At 47.2% G+C, this 17904-nt stretch overlaps 1 protein-coding gene across 1 annotated transcript; it reads right to left on the reverse strand.

The window, feature by feature from the left end:
* Nucleotides 1-15070: 15070 nt before the first annotated feature.
* RASL11A (RAS like family 11 member A) lies at nt 15071-17686 on the reverse strand. The gene is made up of 4 exons (XM_003413951.4): nt 17397-17686; nt 16895-16951; nt 16698-16777; nt 15071-15670 (listed from the first exon to the last, which is right to left on the reverse strand). The coding sequence occupies exons 1-4, from the start codon at nt 17518-17520 to the stop codon at nt 15197-15199; spliced, it is 735 nt and encodes a 244-aa protein (XP_003413999.1). The 5' UTR covers nt 17521-17686; the 3' UTR covers nt 15071-15196.
* Nucleotides 17687-17904: the final 218 nt, after the last annotated feature.

A 17904-nucleotide genomic window follows, 5' to 3' on the forward strand; every position in this document is an offset into this window, starting at 1 on the left:
CCTGTCCCTGTGGATGTAACTGTTTGGGAATAGTGTTTTATCTGTTATGTTAATGAGGCCATGTCAGTGTAGGGTGTACCCTAAACCTAATCACTTCTGAGTTACAAGAAGCAGCCTAGACACAGAGACAAGAAAGCACAAGTGGGAGAAGACAGATGCCACGTGGAAACTGCCAAGGAACTGAGGAACGCCGGGGCTACAGAAGCTGAAAGAGGCAAGGATCTTCCCCTAGAGCAAGTGCCCTGAATTTGAACTTACAGCCTCCTGAACTGTGAGAAAATAAATTTCTGTTCTTCAAAGCCATCCCCTTGTGATATTTCTGTCACCGCAACCCAAGGAAACCAGGACATATATACAAAGAGGGAGTGATGAAATGATCAAGTAAATAGGGCAAAATGGTAGTAACAGGTAAATCTGGTAATAAGTATTGTGGTTGTTAGTTGTTGTAGTGTCGATTCTGACTCATGGAGGCTCCATGGGTGTCAGAGTAAAAGTGCTTCATAGGATTTTCCTGGCTCTAATCTTAATGGAAGTAGATTACCAAGCCTATCTTCCGAGATACCACTGGGTGGGTGCGAACCACCAACCTTTAGCTTAGCAGCTAAGTGTAAACTGTTTGCGACACCTAGGGTAGTGAGTATACAGAGATTGTTTTTACTATTCCTGCAACTTTTCGGTAACTTTAAATTTTTTCATAAATAAAAGTTAAAGAATACAAATAATAAAAATGTTAGAGCCACAAGGGGCCCTAAAGTCACCTAGTTCAATCCTTTGTTTCTTACAAATAAAGAAATTAAAGCACAGAGAGGCTAGGTGACTTTGCCAAGGTTGCACAGCTACTTAGTTGCAAAAAAGGAACAGGGCTATGTTCTCCTGTTATCTAGGCCAGAGCATTTCCTATCTTACAACACTCCGCTGCACCAGAATTCATCTTTTTGGAAACCTTGCTGAAAATTCAATTTTTGGCTGCAGCGTTAGAGTGAATTGATGTTTTTTTTTTTTTTTTTAACCAGGACAAGTTGGACACCCTGGTAGCCCAAACTTCTCCCTTGTATCGGAAAGAAAATAGCCCCTTTCCTTTAATCAGAAACTCTTCCTCCTCAATACATTTTATTTTGTTGTTTTGTTAGTTGCCCTCAAGCTGGCTCTGACTCATGGCAACTCCATTGTCTTAGGCTGGGGTCTCTAGAGCAGCAAAACCGGTAAAGCATATAAATATATAGAGATTTATATCAAGGAAGTGGCTCACTCAGTTGCAGAGGCTGGAATATCCCAAATCTGTGGGTCTGGGTAGAGGCTTTCTCCTGATTCATGTAGCCACAGTGGCTGGTGAACCCAAGATCAGCAGGTCAGGGAGTAGGGTTCCTGCTTTCAGGCAGCAAAGATCGACGAATCCCAAGACCGGCAGGTAAGACCGCAGGTAAGCTGCTAACTCAAATTCCAAGAACCAGAGGCCAGACGAACAGGAGCCAGCTGCAGGACCTAGAAGTAGCAAAAGTCCACAAGCCTTGCCAGAATATCCACTTATATTCAATGCAGGCCACATGCCCAGGGAAACTCACTTTCGAGTGACTGGCTACTTAGAACAGATCCCATCATGGAGATGATCACATAATATCAAATCTCAGCATGGAAGTGATCACATCATATGACTATCAAACCACTGAGATTCATGGCCCAGCCAAGTTGACACACAACCTTAACCATTATACCCGTGTACAACAGAACAAAATGTTGCCTGGTCCTGCACCATCTTCATGATGGTTGGTATGCTGGTGTCCATTGTTGTAGCCACTGTGCATTTTGAGTGCCTTCCAACCTAGGGGGCTCATCTTCCAGCACTGTATGGGACAATGTTCTGGTGTGATCCATAGGGTTTTCACTGGCTAATTTTTGGAAGTTGATGGCCAAGCCTTTCTTCCTAGTCTGCCTTAGTCCGGAAGCTCTGCTGAAACCTGTCCACCATATGCGTCCCTGCTAATGTTTGAAATACTGGTGGCATAGTTTCCAGCATCATAGCAACAAGCAAGTACCAAGTATGACACACTGACAGGTGGGTGGTAGGCATTTTCTTTACTCCTCTATTTTCCCCTAGTACCAAGGTTAATCCCACTCCTCCTCACACTCACTTTAGAGCTTCTCACAGTGTAGCTCAAAGACAGCCTGCACGAGAATCTCCTGAGCAGCTTCCTAGAGACAGACCTGGGGGCCCACTACCCAGAAATCAGTGTTATTAAAATCTTCCCAGGAACACAGACAAATCAATACGAGGACATATGACAAAGCTGTTTGGGAACAAAGCTCCACTTCCTCCTTCAGCTTGCCTGGAAGGGAAAGCTTCCCTCCTCTTCATCACCACCGCCCAAGCTGCGAAGCCCTGGACAGTTTGTCTGTGGGTGGACTCATGGCACAGACTACTAGTTGTCTCCCAGTACTGGTTCACTCTTGCTTAAACAACTACTCATCCGAGTTTTAGCTGGGCCCAGAGCCACCCAGCTGAAGACTACATTTCTCAGTCTCCCTTAATAGCTAGGTGTGGCCAAAGGGTAAACTGAGGATGATGGAATGTGAGCAAAATTCTGTGGTCACCTTTAGGGTCCTGGCCCTAAAGGATAGGGGCCTGCCCTCTCCTTGCCCCTCCTCTCACCTTTTTCCGCTATGCAGAATGTGGATATGGCTGGGAGCCAGCTTGTTGTTGTTGTTAGCGTTAGTTGCCGCCGATTCTGGTTCATGGCAACCCCATATGTGCGGAGTAGAACTACTCCATAGAATTTTCAAGGCTGTGAACTTTTGGAAGCAGATCACCAGGCCTACCTTCCAAGGCACCTCTGGGTGGATTTGACCCACTAACCTTTCAGCTAGTAGATTAGTACTTCACCATGTGTGCCACACAAGGACTCCTTTTAGACCGTGGGAATGAGGACAACGCCTGGGAAGACGGAGTGAGCAGAGAGAAGGAGCCTGGGACCTGGAGAACTCTGAGCAGAGCCACAGTGCCCTGCTGGACGGTGTATATGGGAGAAACAAACTAGTCTCTTTTAAGCCATTTTAGATTCCATATCAGCAAAGCCTACATCCCAACACAGAATTCCAGAACTCAGTGCTGTATCACCTTGTCTTCTACTCTGGGGACACACACCCCACACCTCACACCCCACATGTCACACACACACCACACATCACAGTGCAGTGGAGAGAGCATTGGCTTTGGAGTCAGACAGATTCAGGCTTAAATGTGGTTCTGCCATTTACTACTAGTCTTTACTAACAGACTTTGGGTGTTTACTTAATGAGACAAAAATGACGTGGTGACATAGATGCAAAAATCCTCAACAAAATTCTAGCCAACAGAATTCAACAACATATCAAAAAAACAATTCACCACGACCAAGTGGGATTTATACCAGGTATGCAAGGCTGGTTTAATATTAGAAAAACCATTAATGTAATCCACCACACAAATAAAACAAAAGACAAAAACCACATGATCTTATCAATTGAGGCAGAAAAGGCATTTGACGAAGTCCAACACCCATTTATGATAAAAACTCTCACCAAAATAGGAATCGAAGGAAAATTCCTCAACATAATAAAGGGCATCTATGCAAAGCCAACAGCCAACATCACTCTAAATGGAGAGAGCCTGAAAGTATTTCCCTTGAGAACGGGAACCAGACAAGGATGCCCTTTATCACCGCTCCTATTCAACATTGTGCTAGAAGTCCTAGCCAGAGCAATTAGGCTAGACAAAGAAATAAAGGACATCCGGATTGGCAAAGAGGAAGTAAAATCATCTCTATTTGCAGATGACATGATCTTATACACAGAAAACCCTAAGGAATCCTCCAGAAAACTACTGAAACTAATAGAAGAGTTTGGCAGAGTCTCAGGTTATAAGATAAACATGCAAAAATCACTTGGATCCCTCTACATCAACAAAAAGAACATCGAAGAGGAAATAACCAAATCAATACCATTCACAGTAGCCCCCAAGAAGATAAAATACTTAGGAATAAATCTTACCAAAGATGTAAAAGACCTATACAAAGAAAACTACAAAGCACTACTACAAGAAATTCAAAAGGACATACTTAAGTGGAAAAACACACCTTGCTCATGGATAGGAAGACTTAACATAGTAAAAATGTCTATTCTACCAAAAGCCATCTATACATACAATGCACTTCCGATCCAAATTCCAATGTCATTTTCTAAAGTGATAGAGAAACAAATCACCAACTTCATATGGAAGGGAAAGAAGCCTCGGATAAGCAAAGCATTACTGAAAAAGAAGAAAGTCGGAAGCCTCACTCTACCTGATTTCAGAACCTATTATACAGCCACAGTAGTCAAAGCAGCCTGGTACTGGTACAACAACAGACACATAGACCAGTGGAACAGAATTGAGAACCCAGATATAAATCCATCCACATATGAGCAGCTGATATTTGACAAAGGCCCAGTGTCAGTTAATTGGGGAAAAGATAGTCTTTTTAACAAATGATGCTGGCATAACTGGATATCCATTTGCAAAAAAATGAAACAGGACCCATACCTCACACCAACCACAAAAACTAACTCCAAGTGGATCAAAGACCTAAACATAAAGACTAAAACGATAAAGATCATGGAAGAAAAAATAGGGGCAACCTTAGGAGCCCTAATACAAGGCATAAACAGAATACAAAACATTACCAAAAATGACAAAGAGAAACCAGATAACTGGGAGCTCCTAAAAATCAAACACCTATGCTCATCTAAAGACTTCACCAAAAGAGTAAAAAGACCACCTACAGACTGGGAAAGAATTTTCAGCTATGACATCTCCGACCAGCGCCTGATCTCTAAAATCTATATGATTCTGTCAAAACTCAACCACACAAAGACAAACAACCCAATCAAGAAGTGGGCAAAGGATATGAACACACACTTCACTAGAGAAGATATTCAGGCAGCTAACAGATACATGAGAAAATGCTCTCGATCATTAGCCATTAGAGAAATGCAAATTAAAACTATGATGAGATTCCATCTCACTCCAACAAGGCTGGCATTAATCCAAAAAACACAAAATAATAAATGTTGGAGAGGCTGCGGAGAGATTGGAACTCTTATACACTGCTGGTGGGAATGTAAAATGGTAGAACCACTTTGGAAATCTATCTGGCGTTATGTTAAACAGTTAGAAATAGAACTAACATACAACCCAGAAATCCCACTCCTCGGAATATACCCTAGAGAAATAAGAGCCTTCACACAAACAGATATATGCACACCCATGTTTATTGCAGCTCTGTTTACAACAGCAAAAAGCTGGAAGCAACCAAGGTGTCCATCAACGGATGAATGGTTAAATAAATTGTGGTATATTCACACAATGGAATACTACGCATTGATAAAGAACGGTGACGAATCTGTGAAACATTTCATAACATGGAGGAACCTGGAAGGCATTATGCTGAGCGAAATTAGAGGCAAAAGGACAAATATTGTATAAGACCACTATTATAAGATCTTGAGAAATAGTATAAACTGAGAAGAACACATACTTTTGTGGTTATGGGGGGGGGAGGGATGGTGGATGAGGGTTTTTTACTGATTAATTAGTAGATAAGAACTGCTTTAGGTGAAGGGAAGGACAATACTCAATACATGGAAGGTCAGCTCAACTGGACTGGACTGGACCAAAAGCAAAGAAGTTTCCGGGATAAACTGAATGCTTCAAAGGTCAGCGGAGCAAGGGCGGGGGTTTCGGGACTATGGCTTAAGGGGACTTCTAAGTGAATTGGCAAAATACTTCTATTATGAAAACATTCTGCATCCCACTTTGAAATGTGGCGTCTGGGGTCTTAAATGCTAACAAGCGGCCATCTAAGATGCATCAATTGGTCTCAACTCACCTGGAGCAAAGGAGAATGAAGAACTCCAAGGTCACACGATAACTAAGAGCCCAAGAGACAGAAAGGGCCACATGAACTAGAGACTTACATCATCCTGAGACCAGAAGAACTAGATGGTGCCCGGCTACAACCGATGACTGCCCTGGCAGGGAGCACAACAGAGAACCCCTGAGGGAGCAGGAGATCAGTGGGATGCAGACCCCAAATTCTCACAAAAAGACCATACTTAATGGTCTGACTGAGACTAGAAGAATCCCGGCGGTCATGGTCCCCAAACCTTCTGTTGGCCCAGGACAGGAACCATTCCCGAAGACAACTCAGCAGACATGAAAGGGACTGGACAGTGGGTAGGAGATAGATGCTGATGAAGAGTGAGCTAATGATATCAGGTGGACACTTGAGACTGTGTTGGCATCTCCTGTCTGGAGGGGGGATGGGAGGATAGAGAGAGAGTTGGAAGCTGGCAAAATTGTCACGAAAGGATAGACTGGAAGGGCTAACTCATTAGGGGGAGAGCAAGTGGGAGAACAGAGCAAGGTGTATATAAACTTATATGTGACAGTCTGACTTGATTTGTAAACATCCACTTGAAGCTCAATAAAAGTTAATTAAAAAAAAAAAAAAAAAAGACTTGGCGGAGGCATCAGACCTCGTCTAACTTCACAAGGGGGAGAGAGAATATTATCATTGTCAACAGCCCAAGGCTGATTCCCACGAGGCAGAGGTCAGACATAAGTCCTCTCTCCAACCTTTTTACCAATTCTGACACCAGCTGTCTCTCTCACGGCACTGTCTACTTCTCTGCTAGGTTAGATAATTCTTTGCAATGGCCACACGGAACTCACAATTCTGGGGTTTATTAGGGAAGTATCAGATTACAATTTAGGATCAGGAACAACTGAGAAATACAGTTCTTCCACCGGAAGAGCCTTTTTCTGCTGTGCCAGCAGGCAGGCCTCTCTCTAGCCCTCGGTCTCTCAGCTCCTTGGCCCGTTGGCCCCTCAGCCCCCTCAGCCCGTCCTCTACCTGCTCCAACAAGTGTTACAAATCTCTTTAGCTCTACCAACAAGTGCCCCATGGGCACCCCACTCTGCCAGTAAGCCTTGGCCAGAAGGCACTCAGCTGTCTCACTCCGTGGGTCATCACACCCACTGTAGCCACCTCGCCCCACGGTCCAGGAAGCCCACCATGCCATTTCTAGATGGTCTGGTTCTGCTGCTGCTGGTTCTCACCATCTTGCACTGTCTTTGGTGTTATAGCTCTTTGTGTCCTGGGTCTAGGAAGTTCTCAGGGTAGGGATCCTGGGTCCAAAGGAAGCGTTCCACTCCTAGCTCTTCTTCTTGGTAGTAGTGGGTCCCTCAACCCATTCACCTCTCTCCTTTTATCTCTTATAAGATAAAAAGCATGACTCAAGTAAAGGCATAACTTGAATAAAGGTGATATGGGTGGTAACAGGGGTAAGAGTGGTGACTTGAGTCACACCCCCTAGTAAGGCAGTGACTCAAGATACATCCCACCCTAATCTTGCCTCATTAACATAACGGACAATTTACCAGAATCACAGGCTTAGAAGCTAGGATTTACAACACATCACAAAATGGAGAACAATTGTTTCAGATCACAAAATGGAGGATAACTACATCATTACATAACTGCCAAATTATATCATTATATAACTGCCAAGGTACTGAATATCATGGCCCAGCCAAGTTGACACATAACCTTAATCATCACAGGTTCCATGCACCTTTTTTGCAGAGTTCCATCCAATCACTGTGTGGAGTCACAAAGACTATGACTAGAAGGGCAATGTTATGTGATTCACTGCACCATACTTAATGTCTTAGAACCTCAGTTTCCCCAGCACAGACTTATATTAATTGTTGTCTTTAAAAAAAAAAAAAAAATTTTTTTTTTTAGCTGCTGTCAAATTGGGCCTGACTCATGGTGACCCCACGTATAACAGAGCGAACACTGCCCAGTCCTGCGTCATCCCCATGATCAGTGCAGATTAGACCTTTCTGACCCAGAAGGTTTTCATTGACTGATTTTCAGAAGTAGATCGCCAGGCCTTTCTTCCTAGTCTGTCTTAGTCTAGAAGCTCCACTGAATCTACTCAGTATCATAGCAACACACAAGTTGCCACTGACGGGTGAGTGGTGGCTAAGCAAGAGGTGCATTGGCTGGGATTCAAGCCAGGTCTACCACGTAGAAGGTGAGAGTTCTACCACTGAACCACCAATGTCTCATATATTAATTCTTATTGTTGTCGTTGCGTGCCATTAAGTCAATTCTGACTGACAGCAACCGCATGTGACAGAGTAGAACTACCTCATAGCATTTTCTAGGCTGTAATTTTTATGGGAGCAGATCTCAAAGTCTTTTCTCCACAGAAGCTGCTGGTAGATTCGAACCACCAAACTTTCGGTTAGCAGTCAAGTGCTAACCCCAGCACCACCAGGGCTCCTTTATATTAATTCTTAGGGGTTAGTATTTAAGGAGTCTCCAGGACACACCCTGGGCCTGGCCTTTTCTATTTATCAATACATGTATGCAGTGGACCTCTGCCATTTTTCCTGGCTACTGAGTCTCCAAACCCCCTTCCAAAGTCTGGGTCAGGGTGGAAAGCGCAATAGAAGCTGAAAATGCCAGATATTTATATTTACTGTCTCAGCCTCCACTGTGGTTCTCCAGCTCTCAGCAGCTCTGTGAGTTACTTGGTAGTCTTTTTTAAAAATTCATTTTTAAACTAATTCAGCCAGAGTCTATTTAGTGCTTGCAAGTGACAGCCTTGACAGATATATGTGCAGTATTCAAGGCCAAATGGTTGATTAGGAGGAAGGCAGCAGCTGCCAGATAACCCAGGAGGGTGCTTACAGTAGGACAATCTGCACAGCAACACAGTACAGTGACTTTCAAATCAGAAAGACCCAGACTTCAAGCTCAGCCGGGCCACTTACTAGCCGAGAGACCATGGAATGTAATTACCTCACTAATCCTCGTTTTCCTCATCTGTCAAATGATGGCAAAGATGAGGATAAGCTACTTAATGGAATTTTTGGAAGGATTACATGAGATAATGCACTTAAAATTCTTACTGGAATACAAGGAACAACAGTGAGTACTCAGTAATCCAGGCAGCTAATTGTTGTTGTTGTTAGTCGTGTTATTATGCCACAAATGATGTGGCCAGCACACAGCCCCCACCACGGCGCCTCAAGCATTGTGGCAGCGCCCGCCTAATTCTTCCCAAATCTCTTTGCTGACATTTCTATTTAAATCCTGAGCTTGTTACTGCTCACCTGCCCTTCCCAGCACACCACACATACACATAAACCACACCACACGCACACATCACAGAGACCACAAACCACACACCACACACACACCACACCACAGCCACGTCACACAAGCACGCACACACATACACAGCACACGCACACACACATACACAGCACACGCACACACACACACACACACACACACACACACAGAGGCAGGCAATTCCTGGAGCCCTCCTGGACCAGATGGAGTTGGGCAGGGAGGCACTTGTGGCTCACACGTGTTGTGCCTTCGTGTGTCTGGCATCTTTTTCCCCTCGGTAGTAAACCATTCACTTGGCAGCCCCACGGATGCCGATGTTTACTCATTTCTCCTCCTCCCCCGGAAGGCACTAAGCTGCAGCCTCCAGGAGAGAATGCCAGTGAATCACTGGGGGCGACCGTGGAGGCTGCTTCTCAGGGTCCTGGCAGAGAGGAGGGCCTTCAGAGGAAAGAACAGGACCAGCAGGAGGGTGTCCCTGGACCTCAGTGACTTAGATAATGTCCTCCACCCCCACTTCCCTGATGACTCTCAGTGGTGACTCAGGGCCAGACCCCATGGTGGGAAGGACTGGCTCTGCCAGGTGGTGCTGAAGAGACCTGAGTGAAGCTGGGTAGATCCACGCACCCCAGCTCACATCTCACAGGCACTCAGCCAGTTGCCGTGGAGTCGATTCTGATTCATGGCTACCCCGCATGTGTCAGGGCAGGGGGTTAGGATTCCAGCTCTATAGCGTTTTCAAGAGCTGCTTTTTCAGAAGTAGATCTCCAGACCTTCCTTTCTAGGCACCTGACCTCTGGGTGGATTCCAATGACCAACCTTTAGGTTAGTAGCCGAGTTCAAACGATTTGTACCACCCAGGGACCTTATGTGTAACACAGATTCTCAATAAATGTGACTTTAAATCATGCAAATCACTATTGTCTTTGTAAAGATAGGAGGAAAATCGAAAGCAATGACACCTATTCTGTTCAAGCGCTCTTTCTCTGGAGAATGTTCACTTTCCAACCAAATGGCTATGTCTGACGGTTAATTCTGTCTCAGTTACCTAGTGCTGCTGTAGCAAGAAATACCACAGCTGGGTGGCTTTAAAGAAGAGAAACTTATTTTCTCACAGTTCAGGGGGCTAGAAGTCCAAATTCAGGGCACCAGCTCTAGGGAAGTGTCTCTGTTGGTTCTGAGGGAAGATGCTTGTCTCTCCCAGCTTCTGCAGCCCCAAAGTTCCTCAGTTCCTTGTGGCATCTGTCTTCCCCATATGCTGCTTCTTACAGCTCAGAACGATTATATTAGGTTTAGGACACGCCCTACACAGACATGGCGTCATTAACATAGCAAAGAAACTCCGATTCCCAAGCAAAACTACACCCACAGGTATAGGGATTCGGATTCCAGCACATATCTTGGGATGGGGACACAATTCAATCCATAACACTGAGGGAGCCCAGACTATAGATACGTACCTCTGCCCTCAGGGACGATACAGAAATAACTTTATGAACTTCTTAATTTTTTAGTGGTTCACTTCATCAAATATCGTGAAAGATCCTGCTGTGTACCAGGCACTTGAACAGGTACTGAGGCCCCGAAGATGACTTAGGTGTGGTCCCAACCCTAATGGATCTGGTCTTGCGCTGGGGCAGAGGTGCGGGAGGGCATTCAAAAAGGTGGACCCATGGCCACTTCCTGGAGGAGAGGCAAGTATCTACTGCGTTAGGTTGAAAACCTTCTGCTGGTGCAGTCAAGGTTCCCTGAGTGGCACAAACCACCAGATGCTCGACTATTAGCTGAAAGGTTGGCGGTTCGAACCCACTCAGAGGCTCCTCAGAAGACAGGCCTGGCAATCTGCTTCTGAAAGTTCACAGCCTTGAAAACCCTATGGTTTCTACTCTGTCACACGGGGTCACCATAAGTTGGAATCAACTTGATAGCAACTAACAGCAAAGTGAAGCCAAGTCATCACTTGTGTGACTTAATTCTCCTAGAGCCCTAGCTAATTTCCAGATGTTTGGAAAATATTAGGGTTTTTTTTTTTTTTTTAATTTTTTTATCGCATCTGAGTGCCAAAGTAGTTTAAGACTGATTTTAACAAAGTCTTTCAAAGCATTCTACCTTTTGGGGGCAGATCAAATAATAAGAATAACTTATTGATCACATGGAATATCTTTGCATTTGAAACTTGAATTGGTAGCTTTGTATAACGAGAAGCTGAAATGACAACCTATGCGAGGGACAAATAAAGCTATCTTGACCCAAAGCTCAGGACTAAAGGTCTCCTATTTGCTCTGTTGTTCACACTGCCTTCCACAGCCACTTGTTTTAATTCGGTTCTCCAAGCAGACGGTAATAAACTTTAGGACTTCTGTGGTGCCCTTCTCCCCAACACAAGCCAAACAAATGTGTTTTCCTCTATTATACTGATTTGTTTTTCCATTATTCGCGTTTGCGATTCATGAGATGCATGTGAGGTACAGAAGGTTTGCAGGGCATACTGCCCACTTGGATGGCCTCCACTTCTCCAGAGCCACAATAATAGCCATGTTAATTCAATCATCCTGCAAAGCTCTGTGAGGAGAGTTAGCAAGTATGCCCTGACCAGAAGGAAGAGTGGGGCCATGTAAGCCTGCACTTGTAGGACAGACCTCTGATGTAGGCGAGGATGGGGGCGGTTAACAAAGAGGGACAAGGGGAAGCTGGTGTTCCACCTCCCACTTGAGGATGGCAGGAAGTTCTCATACCTTGACAACACCCCAGAGGTAAGGCAAAACTACCAGATGAAAACGTATAGACGCTGTCATCTCCATACCCACCCAAGTTTTCAATTCTCTGTCCCTGGGGCTCTGGGGCCTCTGTCATGGGAGAAAGGAGGTTGGCTTAGAGCTCGGCTTCCCCCTGGCAGGGCCTCCTCAGCAACCCCGTAACACAATGCCGTCAAGTCGATTCCAGCTCACAGCGATGCTCTAGGACAGAGTAGAACTGTCCTATAGGGTTTCCAAGACTGTAATCTTTAAGGAAGCAGACTGCCAAATCTTTCTTCCACAGGGTGGCTGGTGGGTTCAAACCACTGACCTTTAAGTTAGCAGCTGAGCTCTCAACCACTGTGCAACCAGGGCTCCTCCTCAGCACTCAGCCAGGCCCCAATCCACCACCTTTCTGCCCTGCCTCTGATCACTTCATGCTTTACCTCTTCCATCTCCAGGGCTGCTACCCTAGAAGCCTTCCAGATTTCCCCTAAGCACCACGACCCCCGAGAGACCCCACTGCCAATCAGCAGGAGAGCCTGGGAGATTGAGGCAGGAGGTGACCACGTCCCTCTAAGACCACAGAGCCCACACTGGGCTAGCTCTACGGCCAGGAAGAAAGGGAGCTGCGAAGCTCTGGAAGTCTGTTGTCTGTGATGTTGTGGGCTGAAAAAAGACAGTTAGGAGCGCTTTCTGCTGAGGTCACCTGCCAGGCCCTGCCTGGGCCCCTTTGGAGCTGCCCTGGGACTCCTCTCTCAACCCCCTGTCCACAGAGTGCTCTACTCTGGAGAGCCCCAGGCATGGCCTGTCCTCTTCACTCACCTGGGGCTGGACGGCTGGCTGCCTAGGGACATCTCATATGGCTCTTTAGCTTTAATATCACTATTTAAATTTTTCCCAGGGGATGCTTATCCTCCTCAGCTCTTTGAGGAGAGGGGAGCCCCCTGGCACCCAGTGGCACTCTGGGCACACTGTAGGCATGGCAATGATGATGAATCAGTTATTCTCATGGCCACACTTACAATGTTAAAAAGTATGGCTTGTACCCAAATAGAAGCAGGGCTAGATGATGACAGAAAGAACTTTTGTCCTGAGGGTACACAAAATAAAAAAAAATAATAGCAAGGAGAATTCAGGCATTTTTAAAAAGATGATGGATTTGAAAATCATGTTTGTCTTTAGTTATTCGGGTACTCCTTTAGACATGAATTCCCTAATTTTCTTAGTCCTGCCTGCAATTTTGCGTTGGCAGACACTCCTCAAATACGGAAAAGAGTGATGTTAGTATAACAGGGCTTGACGGAGGAGTCCTTGCTTGGGAAGGGAATGGTCCACAATTGCCAAAAAAAAAAAATTGCCATCGAGTTGAATCTTACTTATGGTGACCCCATGTGTTACAGTAGAACTACCCCATAGGGTTTTCTTGGCCGTAATTTTACGGAAGCAGTTCACCAGACTTTTCTTCCATGGTGCTGCTGGTTGGATTCGAAATACCAACCTTTAGGTTAGCAGCCGATTGCAGACCACTTGTGCAATCACCAGAAGCTGCATGTACGTCCATTCTTCTCTGTCCTTCCTAATAAAGAACCTTTAACTACTGTGAACACCTCCTGTCCTTATTCAGCAGACGTGACAAACTGTTTCACTGTAATCTCCCGTTATTGTTGCTTGGCACCAAAAAAAATTATGCATCCTTTCATTTATCCATTACGTATTTACTGAAAACCTACCACTGAATGCGCAAGCACTGGGTTGGAAGTGTGGAACACAAAGGCATAAAATAACGCAGTCACTGCCCTCGAGGAGGGTGCCTTCCAGAGGGGAAGAAGCTACGTTATATGGTTGGGTTTTAACACAAAGGCTATGGGCACAGAAGATGACTCAGAGAAGGTGTCACAGGAGCTAATGGTAGCATGTGACTTGTGGCTTGGAAGATGATTTAGGGATCCCCTTAGGTGGTGAACATTCAAGAACACTTAAAAACACCCATGACAGAGGGAATAGTTAGTGCCAAGGCAGGGAGGCCCGCTACAGCCTAGTGTGTACTGAGAGAGGAAGGCCACTGTCCTGTCAGCTGTGTGTGACCGTGCACGTATGTGTGTGTGAGTGTGTGTGTTGGCACAAGGGGAGGATAAGTGTCAAGGCTGGAGAGGTGATAAATAATACTGAATGCCATTCCTCATTTATATATTATCTAGGGGACAAGGGGAAGCCAGCTGAGTTTTTTCAATCAGAGAAATAAAATGATTGGTTATTGTTGTTGGGTGTCGTTGAGTCAATCCCAACTCATAGTGACCCCATATGACACCGTAGAACTGCCCCACAGGGTTTTCTAAGCTGTAACCTTCACGGGAGTAGATCACTAGGTCTTTCTCCCATGGAACGGCTGGGTGGGTTCGAACCACCAATTTTTTGGTTAGCAGCCGAACACTTAACTGTTGTGCCACCAGGGCTCCTTGAAGCAGAAGGAGAAGGACGGTATTCCAGAAGCCAGGAGAGCAGTGACGGGGATTGTCAGAGCCTAGGCAAGAGTTGGAAAGGCGTGCAATGAGGCAGAGGGATGCTTTAAAGAAACAGAAGTGACAAATCTGGCGACCTAGTGAAGGTGGGGATGAGGGGGACAGAAGGGGAAAGGAGGATCTTGAGTAACTGCAGGATGGTAGGATCCACTGACTGGGAAAGGGTTGGGTTGTTTTTTTAACATGGGTAGAGAAGAAATATAAATTTGCTCCAATAAATGTTACTCATGATTTACAACTTCTTTTCAGCATGAGCTCATGTGCCCCTTCCCTTGAAAATGATGTGGTGTTGATTTCACGCAGAAAGCGCCGTAATTAAAGACATCCTGCAGTCTTCCCAGCCCCTCTCCTCCACATACTTTCCTTCCTCCCAGGACGTTCCTGTGCATAAACCCCTCCCTCCCACGAGACACCGAGAGTTCAGACCCGGGGCAAGCTCTGAGCAGTTCTGGGCTCCGGTGCAAGTATGGGTTCTATAAAAAGACATTAAAAAAACAAGGAGCAATGTTGCCATTTTGCCTTTAATGGAAAAGTGGCTAGCAGAGTAAAAAAAAAAAAAACTCTACCTAACGTTCAGAAATACACATACACATTTGAAAACCCATAATGTCTTTATAAAAATAAACTCTGAGGATGTGATTAAAAGGAGGAGCCCCAGTCTTTCTAGCTGCACAGACGCATCATAAAAAGGCGCCAGGCCTGTGTGCGCCGGGTGAGTTTACCCCAGTGCCGAGGCAGAGGGGGACTTGACTTTGGACGACAGCACCTGCTTGAAGCGCCTCTTCAGGTCCTGCATGTTGGGTGAGCGCGGCCGGGGGATGATGGAGGACCGTCTCCTCTCGCCACCCAGGCTGTGCAGCTTGCTCACTTCTTTACAGAGGTGCTGAAACACATCGCAAACGTCATCGTAGTTCTCACTGGTGGAAATTTCCAGGAACAGGCTGCCCAGCTCATTGGCTAGCTGGAGGCCGTCATGTGTCTGCACCTGCCGGGCATGCAGCAGGTCCCCCTTGTTGCCCACGATGATGACAGGGGCCCTGGAGTCAGGGTGGACCTTCCGGATGTGCTGGTACAGGGGCCGGATGGACTGGTAGCTGTCGTAGTCTGTGATGGAGTAGACCAACAGGAAGCCCTCTGCCCACTGCACATACCTGGACAGAGAGTCCACCACCTGGATGAGGCTGTCTTGCACCTGAAACAGATCAGAAGGAGCCTGGATCAAGGAAGCCCTCAGTGGGGGAGAGCTCCAAATAACCTCAAAGTAACCCTGGAAGAAACTTTTGAAAAAGAAATCACTTAGATACAGCTTTCAGATTCTACCCAGCTTCTGCAGAGGGAGGCTTTTCATCTGGAAAGAACAGGTTCTCAGGCACATTGCTGGCCTAGCTGATTTTATTAGTTGTGACCAATGCATTATTTTTAAATCCCTTTCTTGGCAGGCAGTCTGCAGTGAACTGTGGCTGAGTGCAGAAGGAGTTCCATGAGACCTTCCAAAGCAGAAGGGCTCGAATTTTAGGGAAACAACTCATAATAAACAAAACTTGGAAAAGAAGCCAAGATAAACATCCATTCCCAAACTCATTAAGATATTTTTAGCATGCTCTTCTTGAGAACAAATCCTCCTTTCTGTTCTTGCCCAAGACCTTCCTTCCCTAGAAGCGACAGCAATTAGTGACCTCTTAATCATGCTGCATTCCTGAATGCTTGCCAGGGAGTTATCTGGGTGCAATGGGGGCTTGAGGGAACAGCCAGTGACAGAAGCGCTTCAGCAGTGTTTGCCTGGGGCACACTCCTTCTCCAGTACCCCCATCTACCCCACCCCACCCCACCTCACCCCATCTACCCCACCCCACCTCACCCCATCCTCACCCCTGTTCATTTCTAATGGCTCAGTGGCCCAGCATTGAAAGAAGTGGTGAGACCCAGCCTACCAGCAATGCCTCCTCCAGGGTTGCAAGGGGACTTTAAGCCTGTCTCCCTACTGAGGTGGCTGCCAGGAGGAAGCTGTCTCTAACCACCCTCCTTGGAAGGTCTCTATCACCCCAAATCCCTGGCCCCACCTGTGCACAATTTCCCTCATGCACATAGATGCACTGCACGTTTGGACATCCTGCTCGTGCATGGAGACCAGGGCAGGCATCCAGGCACCCGACCGTGCTCATCTGCTCTGGATGGTCTGGGTGGGCTCAGCTGTTTGCTGGCAACCCCGCAGCCCTTACCTGAAGGCACCCCGGGGTGTCCTGGATTTGCAGGGATAGCTGATCTCCTTCAACATAGACGAGCCGGGAATACAGCTTGCCTGGAGAATGCAGGAAGGAGAGTTTGCTTTTAAATTCTTGCACTCTAATCAGGGGGAAAAACAACCAACCACAGAACATGCAAGCCATAAACGCAGGAAGAATGAATTGATTCTAACCTGTATTAGGTTCATAATCGCCGATGAATCTCTTGGTCAGGAAGCGCACAATCATTGCTGAAAAGGAAATAGGAAAATCAACTGGAGTTGCAGAACCTACGGCTCTCGCCAGACGGACGGTCAACCCGGGGAATCCGGGGGAGAAGGATGGTTGAAGACCCATCCTAAGCCTCTGCAGACCACAAGCGCGTCGGTTTCGGCCTCGGCGCCGGCTTTTGTGGTGGGGTATAATAAAATTACACCCGCACCATCCCTTTTCTCAAACAGGTGCCCCTGACCCCAGAAAGAGATGCTCCAAGGAAGCAGCGCCGGGGAGCCAGGAGACGGGATTACTGGGGGGATCTATCGAGCGCGCAAGCTCCCAGGTTCCTCCTCTCTCCGCTTGCCCTCCTCCCTCCTCCAGGCGCTCTGGGTCTCCCAGGAGAAGCCCGCGGCTGGGGGGCCGGGACTGGGGTGTGAAGCCCCCTCGCTCGGTCCCAGGCCCGGCCCCGCGCGCACTCACCGCTCTTGCCCACGCGGCCAGAGCCCAGCACGGCCAGTTTGATATCCTTGGGCAGGTGGCAGTCCGAGGAGGCCTCCGGGATGGGCGCCAGCAGAAAGTTCCCGGACATGCTGGGCAGCCTCATGGAGCGCGGCCGGCGGAGAGCAGGCAGCACCGTGCAGGGCGCGCAGCCGGCGCCGAGCGCTCCCCGACGCGCAGACCCGTCCGGGGCGGGAGAGCCGCCGGCTGCGGCCTCGCCTCCCGAAGGTCCGGCTGGGGAGCAGCAAGCCAGGAAGGAGTCCGTGGAGACCGCGGTTGGTGAAGCCGGCCCGGGTGGTGGCTTTTAAAGGGCTACGCGCGCCGGGAGAGCAGCACCGCCCCGAGCTCCGCCCCTTCCCCGAGCCTGCGGGAGGGGGCGGAGCAGGGCGGAAACGGGAGACCAGGGAGAGGGTCGCCGCCGGCGTGCGCTGCGCTCGCCGCTTGACGCGGTTTGTTCTCTGCCTGCGGCGCGCGGTAGCTTCTCTGCAGA

The sequence above is a fragment of the Loxodonta africana genome, chromosome 23 (assembly GCF_030014295.1).
Source record: "Loxodonta africana isolate mLoxAfr1 chromosome 23, mLoxAfr1.hap2, whole genome shotgun sequence".
Classification (NCBI taxonomy): domain Eukaryota; kingdom Metazoa; phylum Chordata; class Mammalia; order Proboscidea; family Elephantidae; genus Loxodonta; species Loxodonta africana.

Coding starts and splice junctions, on each gene's coding strand:
- RASL11A (XM_003413951.4), bottom strand. CDS start 17,520: ATGAGGCTGCCCAGCATGTCCGGGAACTTTCTGCTGGCGCCCATCCCG. Junction 16,952..17,396: donor TGGCCGCGTGGGCAAGAGCG/GTGAGTGCGCGC, acceptor TTTCCTTTTCAG/CAATGATTGTGCGCTTCCTG. Junction 16,778..16,894: donor CGATTATGAACCTAATACAG/GTTAGAATCAAT, acceptor TGCATTCTCCAG/GCAAGCTGTATTCCCGGCTC.